This window comes from Branchiostoma belcheri, unplaced genomic scaffold (assembly GCF_001625305.1).
Source record: "Branchiostoma belcheri isolate BF01 breed outbred unplaced genomic scaffold, Haploidv18h27 scaffold101, whole genome shotgun sequence".
NCBI classification, from domain to species: Eukaryota; Metazoa; Chordata; class Leptocardii; order Amphioxiformes; family Branchiostomatidae; genus Branchiostoma; species Branchiostoma belcheri.
In genome coordinates, this window is record NW_017802392.1 from 390,041 (window position 1) to 415,499 (window position 25,459).

At 41.4% G+C, this 25,459-nt stretch overlaps 1 protein-coding gene across 1 annotated transcript; it reads left to right on the forward strand.

Moving 5' to 3' along the window:
- Window positions 1–18,338: 18,338 nt before the first annotated feature.
- On the forward strand, window positions 18,339–25,122 carry LOC109473980 (neuropeptide FF receptor 2-like). Its single transcript, XM_019774176.1, has 4 exons — window positions 18,339–18,529; window positions 19,225–19,322; window positions 22,473–22,572; window positions 24,423–25,122. Exons 1-4 carry the CDS (start codon window positions 18,339–18,341, stop codon window positions 25,120–25,122), a joined length of 1,089 nt encoding a protein of 362 aa, XP_019629735.1.
- Window positions 25,123–25,459: the final 337 nt, after the last annotated feature.

Consider the following 25,459-nt stretch of genomic DNA (forward strand, 5'->3'; position numbering starts at 1 on the left):
TCATTGATTATAGAAATAAGGTCGTTTAGAAATAATCTAGTTTAATTGTTGATTTTCTAGACTCAAATTATAATATTTTGCGTGTAAAAGTCCTATCCTCTAGCAATACTAGTATTTTATTGCAGCATTTCCTTATTATTGTAGCCATGGCATAAAATATGCTTAGTGATGTTAATCTTTTAGTACCTTACACATGTCACAAGGTATAAAATATCTCCTCTTATTCCTGACAGGAAAAGATATCTGTCACCCAAAAGTCAAGATCATAGCATGTTCAGGACAAAATATACAAAAACCGGAAGTTCTGCTGCAGTACCAAGGTCAGCCACCAGTAGGCCCACATTTGACCTTGACCTTTGCCTTCTTACGACCTAACAACAGACCAAATCATCCACAAAGGCGTACTGAAGTTATGCTGACTACAAATGTGGGAAAACACACATACACACACAGACACACACACACAAACACACACACACACACACACACACACAGAGAGAGAGAGACCAAAAACAATACCTCCATTTTTCATGGAGGTAATAACATTTCAAGTGTTGCTAGACGCCAGGCTTGAGTACCAAACCACGTCAACTAGATTATCTATTAGGTCGACATGTTGATTTAAATATATATATGGATGCTCGCATGAATTTCTCGCAACCCCTAACCCCCCCCCCAGTTTTCGTCTATAATGTAAATCGTACAAAGCAGATGCAAAATGGGCAAATACATGTTGCGAATTGCAAAAAATATTGGAAAACGATATAATATATGTTAAAAAATCAATTCCAAAGGAAAGGAAGAAAATGTGTGTATATTTTTGTCATATTATTGTTTGCGTTCTTAGTCATTATTTTAACCTTTAAAACAGGGTAGAGTTTTGCCAAACATTTTCATATTCGCACGCTCGCATCAGTTTTGCGGTTCCCATAGGACTTCATCCATATAATCAAATCAACATGGCCTTACTATGATATAGAAATATATTTCAGATACCAGATGGGTATACGATGGATACGGGTATGCGATTACCCAACAAGTAGGTAACGTAGTGCCCGTATACGGTATTACTTTGTCGTGACTGTACCTTCTGTTACCAATTACGTTTAGAGCTCAGTAGCAAGCGTTCAAGGTGTCCTCACTGGCTAATTTGGCATTTTAAACTTTGCATCGTTTTGTCACAAATAAATTTAGAAAGAATTGTAGTTCTGTATCTGTATAGCCGGTATAACCGCCTTTCGGCGAAACACATCAGCTTCGCAGGCACGCGGCGCGGCGGCAGCTGGCTATATTACACCGATCGAACATCTAGCTCTAGACTTTGTTTAAAGCTATCTGATGACAATGCCCCTACTGTACTTGGTGACAGTGAGTTCCACTCTGCAATAGTTCTAGGAAAGAATGAATTCTTGAACACCTCAATCCTTGGTTGATAACTCTGGTACTTGAAGGCATGGCTATTTCTTGTTCTCTCCTGGGCTGGTATTAGGTACTTAGTAGTTGGGACATCCACCAGTTTACTGTCCCAGTTTAGTTGTACTGAATATTGATACCTGGGTACAAAATAAAAATCTACTAAGTAACCGGATTAGATAATAACTAGCTTTTAATTAGGCTATTAGGTTATTCTCTAATAACTACAGGTAATTAGTACATGTAGATAGTAGGTATCAATTTGAGCAAACGCACATTTGTAGCTTTGACCATTATGCACACGAAAATCATACTTTTATTGCAGTTATTTGTACCAACGTGCTGTATTATAACTTTAAATATAAATATATTTGGGGCAATAAAATATGATGACATCATCCATATGGTCCATAGAATCATATTCATACCTCTTTTGTACCCAGGTATGTATATGCAGTACAACTACAGTTCTTTCTAAATTTCTTTGTGACAAAACGATGCAACGTTTAAAATGCTAAATTAGCCAGTGAGGAAACCCTTAAGCGACGGCCACAACCCGCCGTACGTGCTTTTTCTCCGTACGTTTTTGGGAGGCTACGTCTGCTACGTTTTTTCTGAAAACGTGGGTAAGGAGTGGCGTCTACGCACGTCACTCGCACGTCACTCGCACGGTTGCACAAAGTGTAAGAGTATGGTCTGCACGCCAAGTCTGGCCGTGAGCGGTTGCGTGCATCGTACGTTGCGCAAGTAATAAATGAGTTGTACGTGCTTACAACGTAAGATCTCCGTGCGATTGCAACTTTACCGTAAGGAGGCCGTACTCACACGTGCTTCTTCAACACGGCACGTACGGGGCACGCACGTCGCTCGTACTCGCACGCACGGGTGGTGAATCCGCAGACCGCACGTAGAAAAAGTTTTACATGCACTTAAAGTTCTACGGCGTGTCTGCCTGCTCCCAAATCCGTAGGATTCCGTACGGAGGTGGTACTCACCATGCACGGATGCCCTACGTTTGCCCACGTTTTTGAACGCAGACAGCACGCAGAAGCACGTATGGCGGGTTGTGACCGTCGCTTTAAGTACATAGTAAATACGGGATTCATCTGTCCGTATTACGGTAGGTAACACTAGGCAACTAACAACAGGAATTTATTCTGTTAGCTTTATTGACGGCTTTTAACATCTCATAAAGCCACAACGACTTAATTTTATGGATGACATCCCATGAAGACCCCCAAACTAGTGCGCGCAGGCGAATAAAATAAAAATCCGGCCAAAAATAAAAATGGTACTAAACCACAGGAATACAAAGGCAAAGCTGGTATTGTGAATTTGCGGCAGAACTGCGGCAGAACATAGCGAAAATATACGACAAGCCGGCACATGCTGTTTTTTTCGGATTTATGAATCGACACTGTACGTATGTACTGAGGCCTTGAGTCGTGGAGCTTTGGTAGCCTGGGTGCCATCCTCCAGAGTTACCACCGGCTCCGTACTGTCGCTATCTAGCAAGCTACCATGGACTATCCAGGCCAGAGCCTCGGATTACGTGATCCTTTTTTTTTTTTCTTTTCTTTTGAGAACAGACGAAAATAAATGCGCGCGCGAATATCATCCATAAAATTAAGTCGGTTACAATTTTGTTTTTCCAGCATTAGTTCTTTAATATTCAGTTTTTGTATAAGGAGCGACGCAGGCACCATACACATGTCAGGAACACACTTGTTTGTTCAGCCTGTTTCCTGCGTACGAGCGGAAGAGACTGTTGTACCGCTTAAAACGTGCTCTTAAAATATCGAGTAGTTGCATCACAAACGTCACATGGAACGTCAACAAGTCAGGAGCAGATGTGTTGACGACTTGTTTGCCCATGTAGATCTAGTACGTGAGAATTTAAGTACGTACACGTGTTGCCAGTTTTCAAAAACTGCTTTTGTGACACAAAATGTGAAGAAACGCTCATTCTTGTACAAATATGATAACAGAAATTAAATATAATAAAGTCGATTTCTTACTGACTAGAAAAACGTACAGGGACTTTCGTATGGTTTACTACAATTAAGATCAGACAAAGCTAAATACATGTATGAACAAAGTCTTCCTACGTAGGTCTACCTAGGTCACAATTAAAAAAGCGGCCCGCTCGGCGCGTTTGCAGCTTGTTTTTTGGCACTACCGAACGGGACCTATACGGAGACTGGCGGGCTTCCCGACGGCTGCCGGCCTATTTTTGACCCCGCGCGGTCGCCGAATTGATTTTAACTCAAACTTAAATCACCCCGGGCCCCGGCGGGAAAAGTACGCCGTGACGAAGCCGTAACCTCACCGGACGAAGCCGTAACCTAGCCGCCGGGTCCCGCCAGGCGGCCGCACAGGCACCTGTCCAAGATCATGCTTTAATTGTTCAGAAGAAGGTGGTTATAGAGGGTATTGTGATGTTCTCGACATAGCTCCATCATCAGTGAGTCGTAGTGACCATACACGGGTCTGCGCATCAACCAGGGGCGACCCCACCATACCAGCCAGGGGCGTACCAGCCTGGGACCCGCCAGGATCGCCCCTGGACACCGCCAGGGACCCTGTAGCTGCAAATGCAGCCGAAATGCAAGAGCCTGTCGGCACCCTACCGCATCCCGCACGGGTCAAGACGGGAGACTGACCGGGTGCCGGACGTGTCCCTAACAGAAACAGGCCGTCAATATGCAATGGGACGAAAAGTTTGTGAATATTAAATATATAGAAGCCGCCCCAGTGTCCCGACAGGGAGCCGTAAAGGAACATTAAATTCTGACCCTGACAGCCGGCGCACGCTCGGCTTCATGACGCCGGCCGGCGTCTACACCGGGAACATACCGAGCAGGCCCCGTTTCAAATGTGACTCCAGCTTTAAAGAATACATGAATGCAGCAAAAAATGTTCAGAATATATGTGAAAGGCAACAGTCTCTAAAATTCAAACATTATTCTTTAATGTATTTTTTCTATTTGCACACTGTGTGGATTATCCCTTAACTAGAATGTTTTAAATGCATTTATAGGATCGTATGTATCAGTTGAACAATCGTAGAGCAAAAGTATCAAAGTAGTAAGGGGGATCTTCGTCCGTCGTTAAACGATTTTGACTTTGGCTTCATCAGTTTCACTCTGGTGTGGTTTTAATATGCAAAGTTGTAAGTAAATACTCATGTACGTGTCAACAAGTGTTTCTAAAATTTCGGAAGATTTTATTTCCTTTTTTTAAATATTCCAACACGTAGTCACAAGACGTGGTGACGGAACACTCAAGTTTTTTCAACTTATATTAATGCCGTCACCAACACAGGGGGCAATACAATACTCATTTTCACCTGAGCGAAGTGAGGAAAGTCGTGTAAAGTGGATTTCCCAAGGGCACAAGATCGGTGGCATGTCAGGACTCGAACCCGGGGCCTCTTGGTTCCGAGTCGAGCACATTTCCCTGTTTACACCATGTACACATTATGCCCTAGACGTGTCCGAGATTTTTAAGTTTCTGCACGTTTGTGGGTCATGTATAGGCTGCTGGGGTATTGTGGGGAGAGAATGTTGTTCGAGTATGCGGTAGATAATAAATGATACCATTATACCATGTGCAATTGCCGTTTGTCGTCGTTAGTGCAGACATATGCGTCAGTATGTAAAAGGGCCGCGGATGTGATGTCACCAGCATTGTCCACGTCCATATACACATGCGTGCAAAGAGGCAACAACAACCTCCTTAAAAGTGTGACTGTGTGGTGTGTAACGGCTGGTCATAGTTCGAGGCATGCTCAACAAAGATTGGAGATCGCATATAGTTTTAAAACACGTTATATGATTGTGCAGATATGCACTTAAGTCGGCGTTCTCCCTTCGACCTTCGCCTTACTACATGTACGCCTTACTATAACATCAAGTAAAACTCTGTCGACTTTGCCGTTCACTCTTCGGCACTTATTAGAGAAGTTTATTGCAAATTCGTGTGGGGTCGTGTGGCGTAGCGGCTCGACTCGGAATCAAGAGGTCCCGTGTTCGAGGACTGACATGCCACCGATCTTGTGCCCTTGGGAAAGGCGCGTTACACGACTTTCCTCACTTCGCTCAGGTGAAAATGAGTATTATTTTGTCCCCTGTGTTGGTGGCGGCATTAATATAAGTTGAAATTAGATGTTGGAATATACAGAAAAAAATTCGTGCCAAGGGGCTAATTGCAAATTACAAACTATTAAAGTAACTAAAATCTACATGATGAAAGGTAGTTGTCTAAGGCTATAGCTATTTCTAAACGTATTAGTCCATGTCAGATAATACGCATCGTCGTGACAATAAATGACTATCTTCTCTACAATATTGACTTCAATGTGTTTTAATGTGGTCCTCTCGCCTGGAGGGTAAAAGATACCTCCTCTCTCTCTATCTCTCATCAATATCGCTAGTATCAGATCTATAAATCTCTCTGATCTATGAATCTCTCGCTGTATATAATTAATCATAAATATATATTTCTTTTCAGGTAAATGTCATGATTGGTGATTTCATGTGTGTAGAAAATTGATAGTGTCTCCATCAATTCTCCTGCATGGCATTTGGGAAAGGCAATCCATTGCTTGATTTGCCTGTAGAAAGGGTTAAGAAATGCCGAAGTAATCGCCACCGTTATATAGACAATACTGCGTGAAAGGTAGGACGAACGTACATCATCCAGTGTGAGAATATCTACAATTTACATCAAAACATACTTTAAAGGCATCCAGAGCAGGTTTTAGGGATTGGAAACCCGATATCCTAAAGCCAATATTCTAGCCATTTATCTACATACTAGGGAGTTGAAACCGCACTGTCCCAATGTATATTGACCATCATGGAGCAAAAATTCTCAACGTTCTGACGGAAAATGGATACTGAAAGTGGCCTGGGATGATTTTTAGAAAATAAAAGACCAATTTTGAGCTTATTTCTGCAGTTTTAAAAGCCCTACTGAAAAGCCCTAATGAAATACTGACTCGAATGTATTAATGTGAAGCAGAATGTGTCAATATCACAAAGATTGCCTTATTCAGAATATTTCTAGTTTTGCTGCCATAAAATCGCATTGGGTGCCTTTAAATCTACCAGTCAATAGTGTATAAATCTGTACATCTGCAGGAAGTGGTCTGTTATAGTCGTTTTGTACGTGAAGTTGTGATAATGGCCTGGAAGCGAGGAGCAGCAGTGAAGTCAACAGGCGACGCTCCGTTCCCCCGGGTACTGTGGCCATATGTTAACGGCCCATCAGAAGAAAATGGCGGTAATACCTTTCCTGTCGTTAGAATTCCTCCCATGGGAGCCCCCAGGGCCACTAAAGCCCTGTTATATGTGCTTTCACGTACAAACGCGTTCAATAGCGAGGAGCATGTGGTTCCGACATCACGTGTATAACCCCTTTTACTTCACCATTTTGTATGCAGATTAACATAACCTGAAGCAAAACTCCATTTCAACATGGTGTAGAAAAATAGCCCGTCGTATTATTATGTTTACTGATTATCCCCTTAAGCAGTATGAGTATAATGGCATGGTAAACAGACAGTATTTGCTTTGTTTTATGGCACATTGGGGTCATAATTTCCACCTATAAAGTTCCCTTTAAGGTTGTGAAGAGCCTTAGGCACGGACACGTAGGTGTTTGGGCCTTGGGAATTTAAATTGATATTCATGAATGTCAATAAACACGTTGAATTGGCATTACAGGTACAGTTCACTGACTACCTTTTACAGACCAGCTTTATCAATACTGGAACATCTTTTAGGGTGAATGTATAGAAACAAAAAATATGTAGCAAGCTTGCGGGAAACTTGTATTCCGTCTTTTCATAATTTGTTTCTAAAATTCGCTTGGGAACTTGCTATATATATTTCCTAGAATTAACCAACCTGATAGAAGAAATCATATTACATACTGCCTTTCGTTACTGTGGCTTCAGACCTTAGATCAGTTAGAGACAAGCTCGAAATTTAATTTTTATCTTATCAATTTTCTTCACCACAAGGCAGGGTTCGCCTTATTTGATTAAGAGTTCACACGCACAAAGGGATGTAAAAATTGACGGAAAATTGCTTTTTTTCCACAAAAAGAACTTTCCCAATTAATTTCTAAAATTGATTTAGGAAATTAATATTGCTTACAATTAACCACATCAGCTAGAAAAAATGAGATTATGAGACACCGTCCTGTGTTGCTGGGTTACAAACTTACAGTTCATTTTCGCCTCATCAGTTTCTCACAGGCTACGTCACGATTTCCTAATTTAATTGAGAATTACCGCGTACCAAAGCCTGGCTCGAAGCGCTGTCATTTTGGAACGGCTGGTTAACCAGTATCAAATCAAACGGTTCAATAATCGCTCTGAATCAAGGTGAAGGTTGACTACAAAGTGCTTATGAACCCACGTTGTATTTTGAACGAGAAATTATTGAAGTAGCATTACAAAACTGAGAATCAGCTCAAATTGTCGTCACCCCAAAACGAATTGAAGATGAATTCCCCTGTCGTGGTGACTTGTCATACATTAAAGAGTAGGGGAGAGGTGACCTATGGCTTCAATGAAATCATACCACTATAGCCCCTTTTGTCAAACATTCAGAAGCTTCCCCGAACACCTCTAGATCCAGATATATAGTTAGGCCACACTGCCTTAATTTATAGATGACATCCGCGCGCGCATTGATTTTCGCCTGCTCTCTCTTTTTCTCTCTCTCTCTCAAAAATTGCGTCCATCGAGGCTCTGGCCTGGCGCGGCTCTAGGCCTGGGTAGTCCATGGCGGTTAGCGACAATACGGAGCCGGTGGAGGATGGCACCCAGGCTACCGAAGCTACACGACTCATCATCAAGAACCACATACGTACCGTGCCGATTCATAAATTCTGCAAAAAGCCAAAATGTGCCGGCTTGTAGTATACGTCGCTATTGCCGCAAATTCACAATACCAGCTTTGTATTACTGTGGTTTAGTAGCATTTTAATTTTTGGCCGGATTGTTTTTATTCGCCCGTGCGCACTAGTTTGGGGGTCTTCAGAGGATGTCGTCCATAAAATTAAGACGGTGTGGCCTTAGTGTGTGTGTGTGTGTGTGTGTGTGTGCGTGTGTGTGTGTGTGCGTGTGTGTGTGTGTGTGTGTGTGTGTGTGCGTGCGTGCGTGTGTGTGTACCATTTCGTATACAGAAGGATATTTCTTATTTTAATACTATTGTCATGGCCGCCTTTACGGGTTAATTTCTTTGTACTTCGTACCATAAGCGAGATCAAGTCAATAACATTTCGTAGGTCTGAATATATAATAGGTTATCCTTGTATTATTGTTGTCAATTAGTGCTGCCATACATTGTACCATGTACTGTTGCCTGGCAATAAGGTTCATTTATTCAGCCTGTCAATTCTGTTCTCCAAGAATCAGTTGCAATTATAGAACACATGTCAACAACTCACTTCAGACACTGTTTGTTTTTAATATCCCTGTTGTGGTCTTGTTGTCAGAGTGCCTGTTTGTGTACTCAGAATCTGAGGGTTATGGGTTCGAATTCCAGACAGGCGAAAATGTTGTGTCATGGGAAAAGGTACTTAACACCTGTTACCTCATTCTCCTCACTGAAAATGAGTACCTAGAAAACAGTAGGGGTCCTTATTGTTGTGAGTGGTTCAAACCTTACAGTCCAGTTTTACGCAGCCTGTAACATCCGTGTCCATAATATTACCAGGGTCCATAATATCGCCATCTTGATAAATAGTGTGCTTTAAGATATCTTACTGCAATATACCCTAGGTATGTACAGTTGAGGTTTGCAGGAGTGCATACCAAAAGTATGTTCCAGTAAAATATCTTGAAGCACACTATTTCTCAAGGTGGCGATATTATGGACCCTGGTGATATTATGGACACGGATGTTACGTACTGTACAAAACTAGTGTGTGTATCCCAAAGCCGGAAACAAAAACAAAATTATTTTTAATAGCTGACATTTCGACTAGTACTGACGTATTCGCACGGGTGTGCATGTTGTCACGTAATTCATTCGTGGCGGATTTGCTGGTAGTAGATTGCCTATCCTGCCTGCTGGTTGGCTGGAGGTTGGTCACGTGTCCGGACGGAAAGCTGAGCGCCGGTGTGCGGCTGAAGCTTCAGACAGCGGAGGGAGCAGGACGGGCAGCAGCTCTGACTTCATCCTCCCAGCCGCCAGACAACAAACACCTGTCATTAACGGTAAGGGTCTTCTCATTTTATTCATCTTTACAAACTAAGTCTTTTTTTTCGCCCTTGAAATTTCTAATACTGCTATATTTATTTCTTTACTGCTTATTATCCGTTGTGGTGTCGAATTCTAGGAAGTGTGGCTTGAATTCAGTGAAATTCAATTTGAAGATGTGCAGTGTAAGTGCATTGCGAGTGCTATTTCGAAACATCCTAATTCGCATGATGTACTTCAGACACAGTGCAAAAGCACATTGGCTGTGGTTATTTTTAGTGACCGACGAGCGTTTTTCTTCTGCCTTGTTTTGAAAAGTATGCATTAAGTATGCATTGTGTTAAGGTTTCACAGTACATTACAGCTTACAGCGCTATCCTCTCTGATGAGTTTCAATGTTCTTTGAAGATTTTCTAATCAAAACTGTACGTATATGAAGCTTTTTAGTTGTCTCCTGCGCAAGATGTCTTTACCTACACGGAGTCTGACTATCAGGGTTTGATTGACAATACCGTAGGATCAGTCTCAGCCAACATTATCATGCCAAAAGGCAAAGCCCTTCTACACCGGGCTTTTGAAGCTTACAAACTTTGCGTTTCAAAGGAGACTTTACACCGGCATTTACGACCAGGAGAGAGGGGGGTCCGCAGAGATAAAATGCCTCCCGCTCTTCGAGAGATCACACAGCATCAGAACCACGCTGAGCTCGAGTAATGTTACAAAGGCCCTTTTATCGTACGTATAGGTGTGGATAAGGTGGGCACACGCGCAAGTTGTATAACTGATCAAAGTCGTGACCAAATGAATGTGTAATATCGATGTGGAAATGTCAAAGATTACACGATTGATCTATATAATAACCCTTGGGGTAACGCACCAGTTTCCTAACTGACTGGATAGCTCTTACTAATATAACATAGGATTCACCGCCTGAGTTAATGCTATCAAACACCCTCGCCTTTCCTTCCGGCCTTTTACAGCTAAAGTGAATGTGGTCATTTAGAAGTTGCAGATATATAATACTGGGAAGCACGCAATGTGTAGTGGTTTTACGATAGCCATAAACTATCTCTGACAAGCTAAACGTACCCCGATTGTTTAATGTGAACTCCACTGCAATCTCAACCATTACTTGTCTTCTGCGTGGTGCACAAACCATTAACAGAGATATTTGTGTTAGATATTATGTATCTGAGTACGAGAAGTAAATTTTAAGGCGTAACTTGACAACTCAGAATATTAGCAGCAGAAAAATGATTACACGAGGGCATTGGAAAAGAATGGTGGCGGTTAGAATGTATCAACTTATCAGCCGATAATGATTCATTCACAGCAACGCTTCAGTTTTGGCACCCTATCTTTTTCAATTATCGTAAAGATGGCAGCGGAAACGTTTGAGCCGGCTGGGAGGTAGTTGGTAGTTATTAGCCTCCACAGACCGTTAGATAGCGCATGATCGTGAATGGCAAGTATTTCTCACCCGTCGAAACTAATCTAATCTCGACAATTTTGCGGGCGCGTAAGTGGCAGCCGCCGTGCGCCAGGTATCTCCCGCCTCACCGCACCGTGAGCAGAAGAGATTCTCTCCCTGGCATTTAGACGTGAATGCCGCTTTACGGTAATGCAGCGCTGGGGCGGCGCGGATCTGATCTGGTTTGTCTACAATTGTGTAGCGTGCCACTCTTGTGGTAAAAATATAGCGAGCAGAGTTCATACTTAAAAGCTTTTAGGTAAGAAAAAATAATATTATTTCCTTAGATCTAAATCATTTGGTAATGAGGAAGATGATGGCCAAAAAAGTAGCTAAATATATCTATAGTATATTCTGGTAAAATGTTAATGCAAGAATTTCATTACATAGCATTGCAGTTTTTCCCGGTGGCATTTCCCCGCTTTGTCGCATTTTAAAGCAGATTGATTGATCTGTGGTCGTTTGGCGTAGCGGCAGAGTACTCGACTCGGAACCCAGAGGTCCCGGGTTCGAGTCCTAATAACATGCTACCGATCTTGTGCCCTTGGGAAAGGCACTTTACACGACTTAAGGCACTTAACTCAGGTGAAAATGAGTATTGTCCTGTTCCGTAGTTGTCCTCTGCGTTGGTGACGGTATAAAATAAGTTGATATAACTTGAGTGTGCCGTCGCCATGTCCAGTCATGAAATGTTGGAAGAAAAAAAAATTGATTGGCGGGAGAAGTTGTAGTTAGAGAACGTGGAGACTGCATCTGCCTACAGCAAGGTCCACCTTCCGCCCGGTACAATCAGAAGATCTACATCTTACATTACACAAAACCATTCGACATCTGCCTACAGCAAGGTCCACGTTCGGCCCGGTACAATCAGAAGATCTACATCTTACACTACATAAAACCATTCGACATCTGCCTACAGCAAGGTCCACGTTCGGCCCGGTACAATCAGATCTACATCTTATACTACATAAAATCAGTCAACATCTGCCTACAGCAAGGTTCACGTTCGGCCCGGTACAATCAGATCTACATCTTATACTACATAAAATCAGTCAACATCTGCCTACAGCAAGGTTCACGTTCGGCCCGGTACAATCAGAAGATCTACATCTTATACTACATAAAACCATTCGACATGTCTTTCATGTGGACACCCGAAGGGATAATGTCCATCATAACGGCCTACTTGAACTGTTGGTCGTTAGGCCACAGGATAAAGACCGTTTGATAGGCTGGTATCTATCTCTATTGTAGGCTCTATTGTATCTATCTCTATTGTAGAAGATCTACATCTTACACTACATTTACACTACATAAAATCATTCGACATGTCTTTTATGTGGACACCCGAAGGGATAATGGCCATCATAACGGTCTACTTGAACTATTGGTCGTTAGGCCACAGGATAAAGACCGTTTGATAGGCTGGTATCTATCTCTATTATAGGTTTCTGATCTCTTAAGCCATTTCGTAAATAGAGAGGGGACTAAGGGGACAGGTGATGATAATAGGGATGGGTACAGGGGCGGGAGACGGTTGGGCAACCGACTGACCACAAACAGTCATTGTTCAAGATCACTAAAAACCAGTCAGAGATCATTGCAAATTTTTATTGATGATCGAAATCATATCGAAATATCGTCTGAAGATAGTAGAGATCTATGAAAGACCATTAAATGGATTTCTTTTTTTTTTTGACGGCGACCGGTCCCGTACAGGCCTCGCCCATGCCGCATCCTTCGGTAAACCGTATTTTAGATGAGTGTAGGAAACAACAGGTTGGGTTTTGTTGCATCTGCTGTGTTTTCCACTGCCTATTACGTTCTTAGCCTTGCACAGATTGCCTAGACATGATTGCCCAACGTTTAGAGAACATTAGAGTGAGTACGTGTATGAATTATTAGTTATTATGGTGGGTAAAGCTAGTCACGGGTACAAGAGGAAATTAGTCTGGAATCCAACTGATGATAAACGGTACTTATTATCTACGGAGCAAAAAAATCTTTTCAGCGAACCTAGTCGAGGTCACATAAAATCCAGTATTCATATTGAGAGACACACAAGGAACATTAAATGTTTGCACCTCAATTGTCTGCTCAAAATGCAACAATAATAAAGCAGAATTAATGCCGATATTTTCTCAAAATACCCTGTAATTACACTGAAAGTGATGTAAAAATATCTAGAAAAGTATACGTTCCATACGCACCGAGCTTTTCTCTAGTTAAATATTAGCATTCAGCACATTGGGATAAATTCTATGATTTCAATCTTAAAGGAGTGCATTTGCAAAGTAAAGCAGTCGTCCTAACTTAAGGGATAATTGCCATGCTTTATAGATAACTGAAAAAAACTGCCTCGCCGCGGCCCACCAAGCACAACGTGCCTCCCTACTCCATTCACAAGTGCTCTTACATACTGAAGTTCAGCACGAGGCTTCCACATACACGGCGCCACACACACGAGTGCCCTCAGACAGACGCAGACCGCATTGGGCTGGTGCCCGTTTCTATTTAAATGTGCAATTGTTGCCTCTCAACACGACAATATATGAGCTAAATCATGGACCTCATTGTTGCTCTCTTAACTTTCCCACTACACACTTACTATGTTTCCCGAAAAATGTACCACAACACTACGTTTGGCTGGTGACTTGGATGAGATTATAGCCACGCAGACGGGAAGGCGCAGCGTCTGGACCTCCTGCTCCTGAAGGAGTCCAGTGAGGTAATCTCCAAGCAGATCCCTTTCAGTGGCAAAAAGACAATATCAAATTGACCAGGCAGTATCCATTAGCCAGAGAAGGTCGCCGGCCACCGACGGGTGGTGGGATTAGCGAAAAAAAAAGGTCATATATAAATGGTTTTTATTGTCCAAACAGTACCCATGCAGTCGCAGCCTTACGGCTGAATTGATGCAGGGTATCACACAATAATCAATACAAATCACAACAATTACAACATTCAAATAATACAAATGATACACACAGTCGCAAGGGTCTGTGCGGCTGCCATTCGGCGCCACAAGATGACCTCAATACGACTTTCCCCATCCGAAGTTAGGTACCCATTCACACCTGGGTGGAGTGAGGAAATTCGTGTTAAGTGCCTTTCCCAATGGCACAACGTCGGGGCGCATGTTCAGACATGTACCGGGTACGACTCGGAATCGAACCCGGGTCTACCGGTTCACAGTCTATTGTTCTAACCACTACACCACCATATATAAAAATATATAAAAAGCTAACGATCATTCCCCCACAACCTCTGCTTGGAGAGTCCAGCGAGAGACTGTCCACTGTACAGAGAGGTTGTTCTATATCTATATCTGTATCTAACTAGGATTTCTGTAATCTTTGTTATCACTCAAGAAAGACGGTCGTGAAGATTAGATAGAGCCGCATATGAGACACGAAATTGCCGATTTGATGACATTTACAAGTTTTATAGATTTCTAAGGGAATAAGAAAGGAGTGCTGGCTGTCATTTGTAGCCACCCTTTCTGAACAAAATGTTTCCCCTCTGCAACGGCTGTTTGTTAGCTTCAATATTAGTAGAAAACTTTACCTGGAAAAGGAAAGTTGCTTAATTTTTATTAAATCTCAGTACTTGTAACCACATACTCTAAAAGATAGAGCTGATAAAAACTGTAAATCTTTTTGGAAAGAAAAAGCCAAAATCGAGATGTTTTAACTTCCGTTACCGGAATTCTGTACAGTTTAATGAGAATGATCCCAGATGAGCATTCTTAACTTTGTAGTCAAATAAAAGCAACAAGTACGCCGCTGCACAGACTTTCACGGTCGATGTTCATGAGAACTTGGACTTCTTGTTCCGCCGCTCAGAACCTTTCAGCGTGCCACTAGGTTCTCTTCCAGTTCTCATCAATACACCGTTAACATATCTGTCTCAAAGTCATTTTACAACAACAGCTTCTTTCCCCAGACTGCAAAATTATCACAACAAGGGTCCACCGCCATCTCCTGACATAATTACATTATACTCACTTAAGTACTTCTAGCTCTATGCCTAGAAGTGGCCAAAAATAATTGGCCTTGCATTGAGCGACACCGTTAAAAAAGAGAAAGAATTAAATACACAAAAACAGGAAGCAGGAACCCACACCCATGTGACCACGAGGGATACGCTGGTCACATTAAAGCGTAAGAAGTAATAGCAGGATATTTGATCGGCTGCCTCTACCGCCGCCCACTCACGGCCGGTGCAGTCATTTTAATCATGACGGCAACCCAATACGTCCTGTCATAGTTTTTTTTAACGGTGTCGCTCAATGCAAGGCCAACAAGAGTTCCGAGATCTCATACCTCCATGAAATATGGGCTTAATGTGTAAATGTAAATTTCTTCTTTAATTACGCAAATGACCTCTGCATTAACATAATATATGCATCGTGATGTTAACTTTTGATTAACTTAAAGATGTCCCAAGTATGACATTCCCATCATTCACCATTGAGAAATCATAGATTTTTTGCATTAATTATTCAAATTAGTTCATCATTTGCATAATTAGTATCTGTTGATGTTCCATCTGCCATAGGTTACATACATTACATGTATGAAAGTTCCATAATGTAAAACACTGTAATTATAGAATTTCCTCCTTAATTATGCCAATTAAGTCCTCATTTGCATAATTTGCATTTAATCATGTACAACTCTCTGTCAGATACCTACACACCAAAAATGATGAAAATACGTTGTTCCAATCTGGAGTTATTGGCTTTTAAAGTTTTTACCAGAAACTAACCTGCAGTTCCAGAATAAGCTGCTAGGGGGACCAAACTTACGCCACTTATTCCTGACAGGATAAGCTATCTGTCACCAAAAATTCAAGACCATAGCTTGTTCAGGACAAAAGATACCAAAACCAGATCAGCCACCAGGAGGCCCATACTTGACCTTGACCTTTGTCTTTCCAAGACTTACCAGCATACCAAATATCATGGTAATCCATAAAGGCGTTCTGAAGTTATGCTGACTACAAAGTTGCGGAAACACAGACAGACACACACACAGACAGACAGACACACACACAGACACACATACAGACAGACGCCGCCAAAAACAATACCTCCATTTTTCATGGAGGTAATTATTTTTGGCCACTTTTAGGCATAGAGCTAGAGGTACTTAAGTAAGTATAATGTAGTTATTTTAGGAGATGGCGGTAGACCTTTGTTTTGAAGCTTTGTGGATTGTAATCGGATGGAAAGCATCTGTTTGGAAGAGAGTTCCATAATTTTGCAGTCCGGGGAAAGAAGCTGTTGTTGTAAAATGACTTGGAGACAGGTATGTTAACGGTGTATTAATGAGAACTGGAAGAGAAACTAGTGGCACGCTGAAAGGTTCTGAGCAGCGGAACAAGAAGTGCAAGTTCTCCTGAACATCGACCGTGAAAGAATCTGTAGAAAAGGGATAGGGATGCGACATTGCGTCTGTGTGAGAGGGAATCCAGCTTTGCGGCCAGAGAATGGCCGATGGTGGGGAGGAAGACACTAATTCTACAGGGTTTAAAGCTACACGTGCAGTCTAAGGTGAACCATCGAAAACCCTAGAAGGCCCCATCCTTCTTGGGAATTCAAAACGTACTCACTCACTCGGAAATGAGAACCTAGCTCCGATCAAGGGCGTCCTCTCGGATACATAGGTCCCGTGTTTGGGGAGAGCCACTGACATCTATTATGTTGAAGACCTTATCGAAAACAGTAGGGTTTCTTCCCAGTGTATGTGGATCAAACCTTATATACATATCCTTATATGTACTTACTGTACAAAACTGGTGTTTTGCGCCTTACGGCAATTAAGGCCACACCGTCATAATTTTATGGATGACATCCTCTTAAGACCCCCAAACTAGTGCGCGCGGGCGAACAAAAAAATTTTTGGCCAAAAATAAAGATGCTGCTAAACCACAGGAAAACAAAGCTGGTGATTGTGAATTTGCGGCAGTACATAGCGACGTATCGGACTAACCGGCACATGCTTAATGACACTGTATGAATCGGCACTATACATATGTACTGAGTTCTTGAGTTGTGGAGCTTCGGTTGCCTGGGTGCCATCCTCCAGAGTTACCCCCGGCTCCCTATTGTCGCCAATTACCATGGACTACCAAGGGCTACTGCAGAGTCTCGGATCTTTTTTTTTTTTTGAGAACAGGTGAAAATCCATGCGCGCGTGGATGTCATCCATAGAATTAAGTCTGGCCTAACGAGTACAAACAAACGTCTGGATATGTAGGCGCCTTGGTGTCTAGTAAACTACTTGCTCTCTGTCGCGTGTCTGGGGCATTTGACGAGCAAGTGATTGGACTTCAAAGAATCTTTGTCAGAGATCTAGTCGTAGCTCTACATAATTGTTGTTTCAAATCTATTAACATCGAAAATTAATCTACCGCAAACTGCTAGGTACATAATTAGTTCGTGCCTGGATGTGAGCGGGTTCACCTTATTCCCTAGAATAGCTTCTGGAATGAGTTCACCAATATATCCCGTAGGTATAGTCTCCCTGCCGTTTTTTTCCTCAGAATGAGTTCATGATAAAAGACCCATGTCTAAGTAGTTCTGAATTATTAAGATGATTGGAACTCTTGTTGAATGCATTGCGGTCAGTCTTACCCGAAAGCTAGCTGCGAAAAACAAGAATGGTACAGGTACACGTGTGAATGAAAAGGAAAATAAGTTTCTGAATTTGTTGTTTTTTACTTCTTTTACAAACGTGGTGTTAAAAGAAGAACTCCGCTTTCCCTATACTTCATTAGTTCTGTGAGGAGGGGTGTAGGTTTCTGTTATTTAACCGTACTGGCTGTGAATGTATTACTGTTTTGCAGCCCGGTGACAACAGACGATAATATCAACCCAGAAAAGAAAAGAAATAACTTCAACTACAAGAATTATCAACCAAGGATTGAGGTGTTCAAAAAGTAATTTGGCCAGAACTACGATAATCGTCGTGTGGACCTAGCTGCCACCAGTGGTGTACAGTGTGGGAATTATCGCTATATAGCTTTAAACAGTTCGTAGAGTTAGGTTAGGTGTAACAAGTCGTTAGGTGTAATGGAGCTAGCTGCCGCCGCACCGCGTGCCTGTGAAGCTGGTGTGTTACGCTGAAGGTTGATTTTACCAGCCATACAGATACAGACGACAATGGGAAAAGGGAGTCCTGCTCTCTTAATTAAGATGTTATTACATGTATTTCACATACAGATCCAACATGGACATCTTCAACGACAGCACCAACGGAACTGACGGGAACGACACCCTTCTGAACCCGTTCATCGCGAAGTACAAGCACGGAGCTGGCGTCATGACGCTCATCATCCTGGCCTACGTCCTGGTGTTCGGACTGTGCGTGGCCGGAAACATCATCGTCTGCGTGGTGGTCATCAAAACCCCCAGGCTCAGGTCAGTACTGTCCGGTCATCACCACACAGAATAGCCACTACAAGACTTCGGATTAGCTCACACAAACTTATTGTTGAAAAGGGTAGACACAACCACATTCCTCTGCAACAAAGAATTTGTCATTACTGTAACCTAAATGAGATTGAAGACGAGAGTCATTTTATTGTCGACTGTACTCTATATAATAATGAAAGAAAGATTCTCTTCAATTGTATACAAGATTATTTCCCTAGTTTTAGATTTTTAGAAAAATTCACTTTCCTCATGGAATTCAATGATCCTCGTACTTCGACTTCTTCTTTGAAGGCAGTGGATAATGAATAGTCCCACATTCTGCATAATTAGTGGGTTTTGTGATCTTAGTAGAAATGCAGTTTTTTGGTGATCTTCTAAATGACGAAATGATGGAGAAATTGTTATAACTGTCTGAAATAATCTGTTTCTTTCGGTCTCATAGTGAGGACACTGACTAACAAAATGTATTTCATTTTCCACTGCATTCATTGTACAATATTTACATAATCTCTCGTGCACAGGTAGTTTAATGATCTCCAGCTATGAATACCCCATGTAGAAAAATGCGTGCAATCTAAGTGCATTCAGTCGCACTTTTCAACATAGGTGATAATCGTTAAACCAAATGACCAGGCTTACTATATATAATAGGTTCCTTTTGTTTGCTTGTACCTACACAGGACTGTGACGAATTACTTCATCCTGAACTTGGCCGTCAGTGATCTGCTCGTGGCCGTGTTCTGTATGCCTTTCACGCTTGTCGAGCACATACTGACAGGTAAGATTTTCAACACAGTATTTCAACGTTGAAAACAGTATAATGTGTGCAGGCATACCTTTTGTTCAAAGCAAGACTGTGTAGCTTATATATATATCCTGGACTTAAAGGCAGTTAGTGGTAATGAAGCGGAACAACCACTATTGCACCTGGTACAATTAGTTAGTGTTTGTAGCAAAGCAAATAGATCACTGCGACACTGCATTACCGGATTATCAGGCTACCAATTTAAACAAGAATGCTTATTACGTGTGAGTATCTAGTGGCGTCGGGTGGTGTAGTGGTTAGAGCATTCGACTATGAAGCGGGGAGACCCGGGTTCGATTCCGGGTCGTACCCGGAACATGTCTGAACATGCGCCCTGACGCTGTGCCCTTGGGAAAGGCACTTACCACGAATTTCCTCACTCCACCCAGGTGTGAATGGGTACCTAACTCCGGTTGGAGAAGCCGTATAGAGGTGACCTTGTGGCGCCGAATGGCAGCCGCACAGACCCTTGCGACAGTTCCACAAAAATTTGCGGAACAAATATGTATCATTATTTGATTGTTGTGATTTATATTGATTATTATGTGATACCCTGCATCAATTCAGCCGTATAAAGGCTGCAACTGCACGGGTACTGTTTGGACAATAAAAACCATTAAAAACCATTAACAAAAGAAATGCTAACTTGAACTACGTTGTGAAGACCTGTAACGTTGAGGCTGAGAGAAGGAATCAATTTTGCTACTTCTGTACTTGTTACAACGCCCCTCTCACAAGTTTAATCTGTGTAACTGTCAAGATGATTGAAAATACCGGTTCACCATATCTGGGACACACGTACGGTTGTGTTGAAATGACACTAAGGCCACAGCAAGTAATTTTTATGGATGACATCAGCGCGCGCATTAATTTTCGCCATGATTGTGGAAAAAAAAACCACGAAATTTTGTTGCCTTCTGACAGTGGTCACGATGCCGAAAATAGGCCTGCTGCCATGCCGGAAGGTGGATGGCAGATAACTATAAAGAGAGGAGACAAGAAAAGGCTCTGATTTAATATTTTGTTTCTTACTTTGATGCATTGATATGTGATGTTGGCTGTGTATATGTGATGTTCCCAATGAATCAAAACCATTTGTAAAATGATTGAGTCAAAATGTTAAAATGTAGTAACCTTCTTTTTTCGTTTTTTTCGTCATCCATAAGATTGATTTGCTGTGGCCTAAATTCCGGAAGCAGATTTTAATCTCTTCTTGATTCTATTTTGTAGTGTAGTAAAGACTAGACACGGTGTATAGACTTTATGTTTTTCAGCATTTTAGGCGTATGCAACATGTCTTAGCATTTGGATAACGGTATCAACAGACTACATGTTATAGATTGTTGTGAAATTACAAGATTTCTTGGAAATGAAGATTTGCTGCATCATGTTTTGGAATATGTTTGAATTCATAATATCATTGCGTTAGCTTTGTCTTCCATTATTTTGAGGGAAACATGCTCGTTGAATTCTAACTTATATTTTTCTGTAACTATGGCATCGGTAATAATTATATAACTGTCACGTGTATCTGACACAGGAAACGCTGTACCACACTTAAGTGAAGAATCAGGAATAACAAATTACCTCAATTCACACAAAATTGCTCGCGGCACGCACTGTTGGTGACCTTTACGGGACAACCTTCAGATTGATTTTTACAGCTGTCTACAGAAAATAACAAATAACCCTCAATTATGACGCAGGTTATCTAACACTTATCACCACAGGCCCGTAACAACGTTCATTAGCATGAAAAGCTGAAGGCATTACAGGAAGTTTATGGATACTGACCTTGGAATTACTGCGATTTGTAGGTATCGAATTACCCGGTATAGGGGCGTCTAGGGGCAATGTGTTGTTATCCACTGTGGGGTGGATACGGTATTGAAAGATGAAGTCTATCCCTATTCTTCCACAGCCCAACCAATGATAAACATGTATATACATGCGGCGCAAGTTGTGCAGGCACAGAATACTTAAAACTCCCAGCTTTGTACCACGACACTATGAGATTATCGTCATCACCAACTTAACTGAACTGTATCCGATTGCAAAGACTCAGCGCTACCGCAACAGCTCCATCCCATATATTGTTAGCCTACTAAATAAGTAATCGAGCGTACACGGTAAACGACCTTGCAGTCATTGAGGGGTAATTAACTGTCATGCTTTAATAACACGTTTTGTTTAGTAACCGTCTTTATGACCAGTGTTTTACCTACGAATTCGTAATCTTAATAAGTATTTTATTAAGCAATGCAAACTTATTAACACTTATAACTCTACTAAATTAATAGATTTTATCATATGTGAATGTTGTAATAGATTTTTTTCTTCTTTTAAACCTTTTAATGGGCTACGTCTTTAGTCTTAATCTTTGTAATTGTGAGCAACAGTGCAATTCAGAACCCCTGAGTTCTGCAAAACTGTTTTACATTGACATCAATAAACCAGTCATATACATCACTATCTAGAAAACGCTGAGGGGGACTACTAATCATATTCGCTTATCACAGATCTTCTTGTCGCCTATGTTCTAATCGACTCACACATGAATTGAGTTCAAATATGATCATAGAAAATACACAAAGTACATGATAAATAAACTTGGAATTCACTTTTTCGAACATGACATAGTTGATTGATTTTGCCTGGATCAACTGAAACACGTGTTTAAAGTATGCCACCAGCCGATCAGAGATTGTGTCCGACATGCAAGGAGGGTATTGAAGACGAATTCCACTTTATGATGTCATGTCCAACATATGAAGAAAACAGACAAAATTTGATACAATCCATAGCTTCCAAAACTAATGTTACGGTACCTCACTCAAAATCAGATATCTTTAATATGCTCCTTTCATGTCCTACTCAGTTATCAGTGTACGTTGGAAAATTCATATTTGAATCACTACAAAAGCTAAAAGTAAATAGCTGATATATTCCCTGAATTACAGAATGTAATAATACTCTTCCTAAGAAAACACAATAGATTAGCTCGTTAGAATCATATTTTAGTATTAGTTTGTGTATGTACCATTGTTGTTTCTTTGCCATACACTGTACCAGCTACAGTTGTTGAGTAATATTATTGATTGATTGATTGATTGATTGTTCCAGGTTACCAGTTTGGTGACGTCATGTGCCGAGTGAACCCGATGATCCAGGGTGTGTCCGTGGCTGCATCAGTCTTCACAATGACGGCCATCGCCTTCGACAGGTAGCTACTGAACCTCTCCATGCTTATAAATTATCCATGTTGCTAAGCCAGCGATATCTTAAGTAATATAGGTCAATTAATTAGTTGAATGCGTCATCATGTGAAATCAGAGGGTTCCCAGCAGAAATGCATTTGAATGTATGGATAAAAAGTATATTCTAAACAAGATAATCCATCTAACCTTTCTTGAGTTATGCTGTTGACAGACACACAGACAGACACACGGCCAGGAAAACATAAACTTCGTCAATTCTTGGCGAAGATAATAATAGTCCAGCCTATTCGCGCAATGGCACACTTCCAATCAAATACTGTATGTTAATATGGTTGGCAAAAATGCTTTATCAAATCATGTGGGTCACATCAGTAAAGGTACAGGTTTAAAGGCCTAAAGGTCAGCTAGAATGCTATTATTTCCAATCACTAGAGACTAATTAAAAACAAACTGCATGTGGATGAACACATTTATTCTAAACGCTGACTGTGTGTGAAGTCAACATAATGTCAGCTGAATGATGTATACTAATGTGCTCCAATTTACCGCATCATTACCAAATAATATAAGCACAGATTCATATTTATAGAGTATTACGAAAAAATATTTCTAAATGATGATTAATACTCCAAAACCAACACCATGAAAATCACCTACATCAGTTCTACTGACGAAGTCTGGCATTGACCCCCTTTCACACATTATGTACGCCCACGATTTGCACGGTTCAAATGTGCCACCTGCACCAAGGCATTCAAATACCAGACAAATGAGCCTAACTTTATGGTCTTCGAGTAATATTTAAAAAGCCATAATTACATTGATACATATTTATAACCATAAGAGATTGAATATAAGCAGGGGTACCTGTATGCAAAACCTAATGTTATTATCTGTTTTAGAAGTCACAAATTTATATGAAATGTAATATACTAACTATAGTAGCTGATGTAACAACGTTTTGATGGTGGCTATTATATAAAGTTATACATGGGATTTCAAAGCAAGGAGAGCTAATCATATTATTTATTTGTAACAGTATACATGTTGCTTGTAATCACGTTTTATGGAAAACCGTTACACTGCAGCTGCGAGTCTATGGCAACGGGCTTTTTTACTTGAATGTAGAACACCTAGTACTTAGAATTCTGTGCACGGTGCATTCGCCACGTTATGCGATACCATGGTCCAATATTTGCTTAACGAGCCTTTGTGATTTTTCTGAACCACTTTTTCTGAACCAACCATATTATAGAAGAAGCGGGTAAATTCGTCTTCAATGGACCTATACCATTATTACGTCACAGTTTGTTTACCTGTTCTAAAGAACATTCTAGAACGGTCAGTTAAAGAATAAAGATCATTTCAAAGTTTTCAAAGTAAGGTATGTCTGATTTTTGCTGCGTCTAGTTGTGTTGACACAGCATTACTTGCCGTAATGGGTGATTTAGTTGTGATATTAGACAAAAGTAGTACTGTATTAAAAGCCTTATATTAGGCTAACGCTACACAAACACACACTGTGCTACGCACCCTTGTACGTCAACTGACCGGCATTCATTGCGGTAAACAAACTGTGACGTAATAATGGTATAGGTCCATTGCCTAAAAATTAGAAGTCTAACCCAGTAAAACTAGTACCATGTATGTTGTAGAATATAGTATAATGCTAGAAGTAGATATAGTCTCACACACCATTGTATTTTCTTTCTTATGTTGTTTGTAACTGCAATTAGCCCTCGGGCAAGTATTTGCAATAAACTTTCTTGTAATTAAACCCGTTTTAAAGACAGCGTGCCAGTATTTCAGGCCAGTATTTTACAAACCGCTTCCTGTTTTTTCTATTTCTACACAGGTACAAGGCGATCGTGTTCCCGATGAAAGAGCGGATGACCCTGCGGAGAATGACTCAGATCGTGGCCGGTATCTGGGTGAGCGGTGTCGCCATCATGATCCCACAGGTCTTCGTCCTGAAGGTTGTCACGCTCGGCCCAAGTGCCGAAGTCTCAGTCTTGGCGTGCATTGAGATCTGGCCCGACACAACCTACAAGCAAGTGTACACCGCCTCCCTGTTCTCACTTGTGTATGTCCTCCCCCTGTTGGTCATTTCATACTTCTATTGCCGTGTGATGTTCAAACTGTCCACCACGTCTGCCTCTCAGACTGGTCAGCGCCCCACCCAGTTCGCTGTCTCACGTAAACGTGTCAGGGTCCTGAAGATGTTGATCACGGTAGTAGTGTTGTTCGCTCTGTCATGGCTACCCCTGTACACATGCTGGATGCTTGGCGAATTCGCCAATCTGTCTCTGTGGCAACAGACCATCATAAGTCATTACATCTATCCGATTGGCCATTGGCTCGCCTACTCCAACAGCTGCGTCAATCCCATTGTCTATGGCTTCTTCAATTCCAACATTCGAAAGAACCTCGATAATCGGGATTCAAAGAGACGAGCAGAGACAGATGCAAGGGCCAAAAAACCCTCTCCTACACCTACTACAAAGCACACCAATATCAGGAGAGACGCAATCGAGATGCAGCCTCTCAAGCTGTAATACTTTACGGTTCTCTGAAGGGATAGACCACTGTTTCAGGCTCCCATAGTAAATATGCTAAACATCTAAGTAATGAGGTGTCAAAAATCACTTTCTTGAGTGTTCAGCACACTGACAGGGTAGCTTGACCTTCAAATTGTCAATTTAGCCCAAAATGTAGGGTTTAGAATTATCTTTATTACAATGTAAATACAAGATGAAAGATTACATGGGTAAAGCCCAGGTCAACCCTTTTCTATCGGCAGAAACTCATCGTATCAATAAAATGGTGGCCGGAATGACCTCTAACCCCTCCGTACACCACAAAAACATAGCATCACTTCTAGAGCTGTACCCA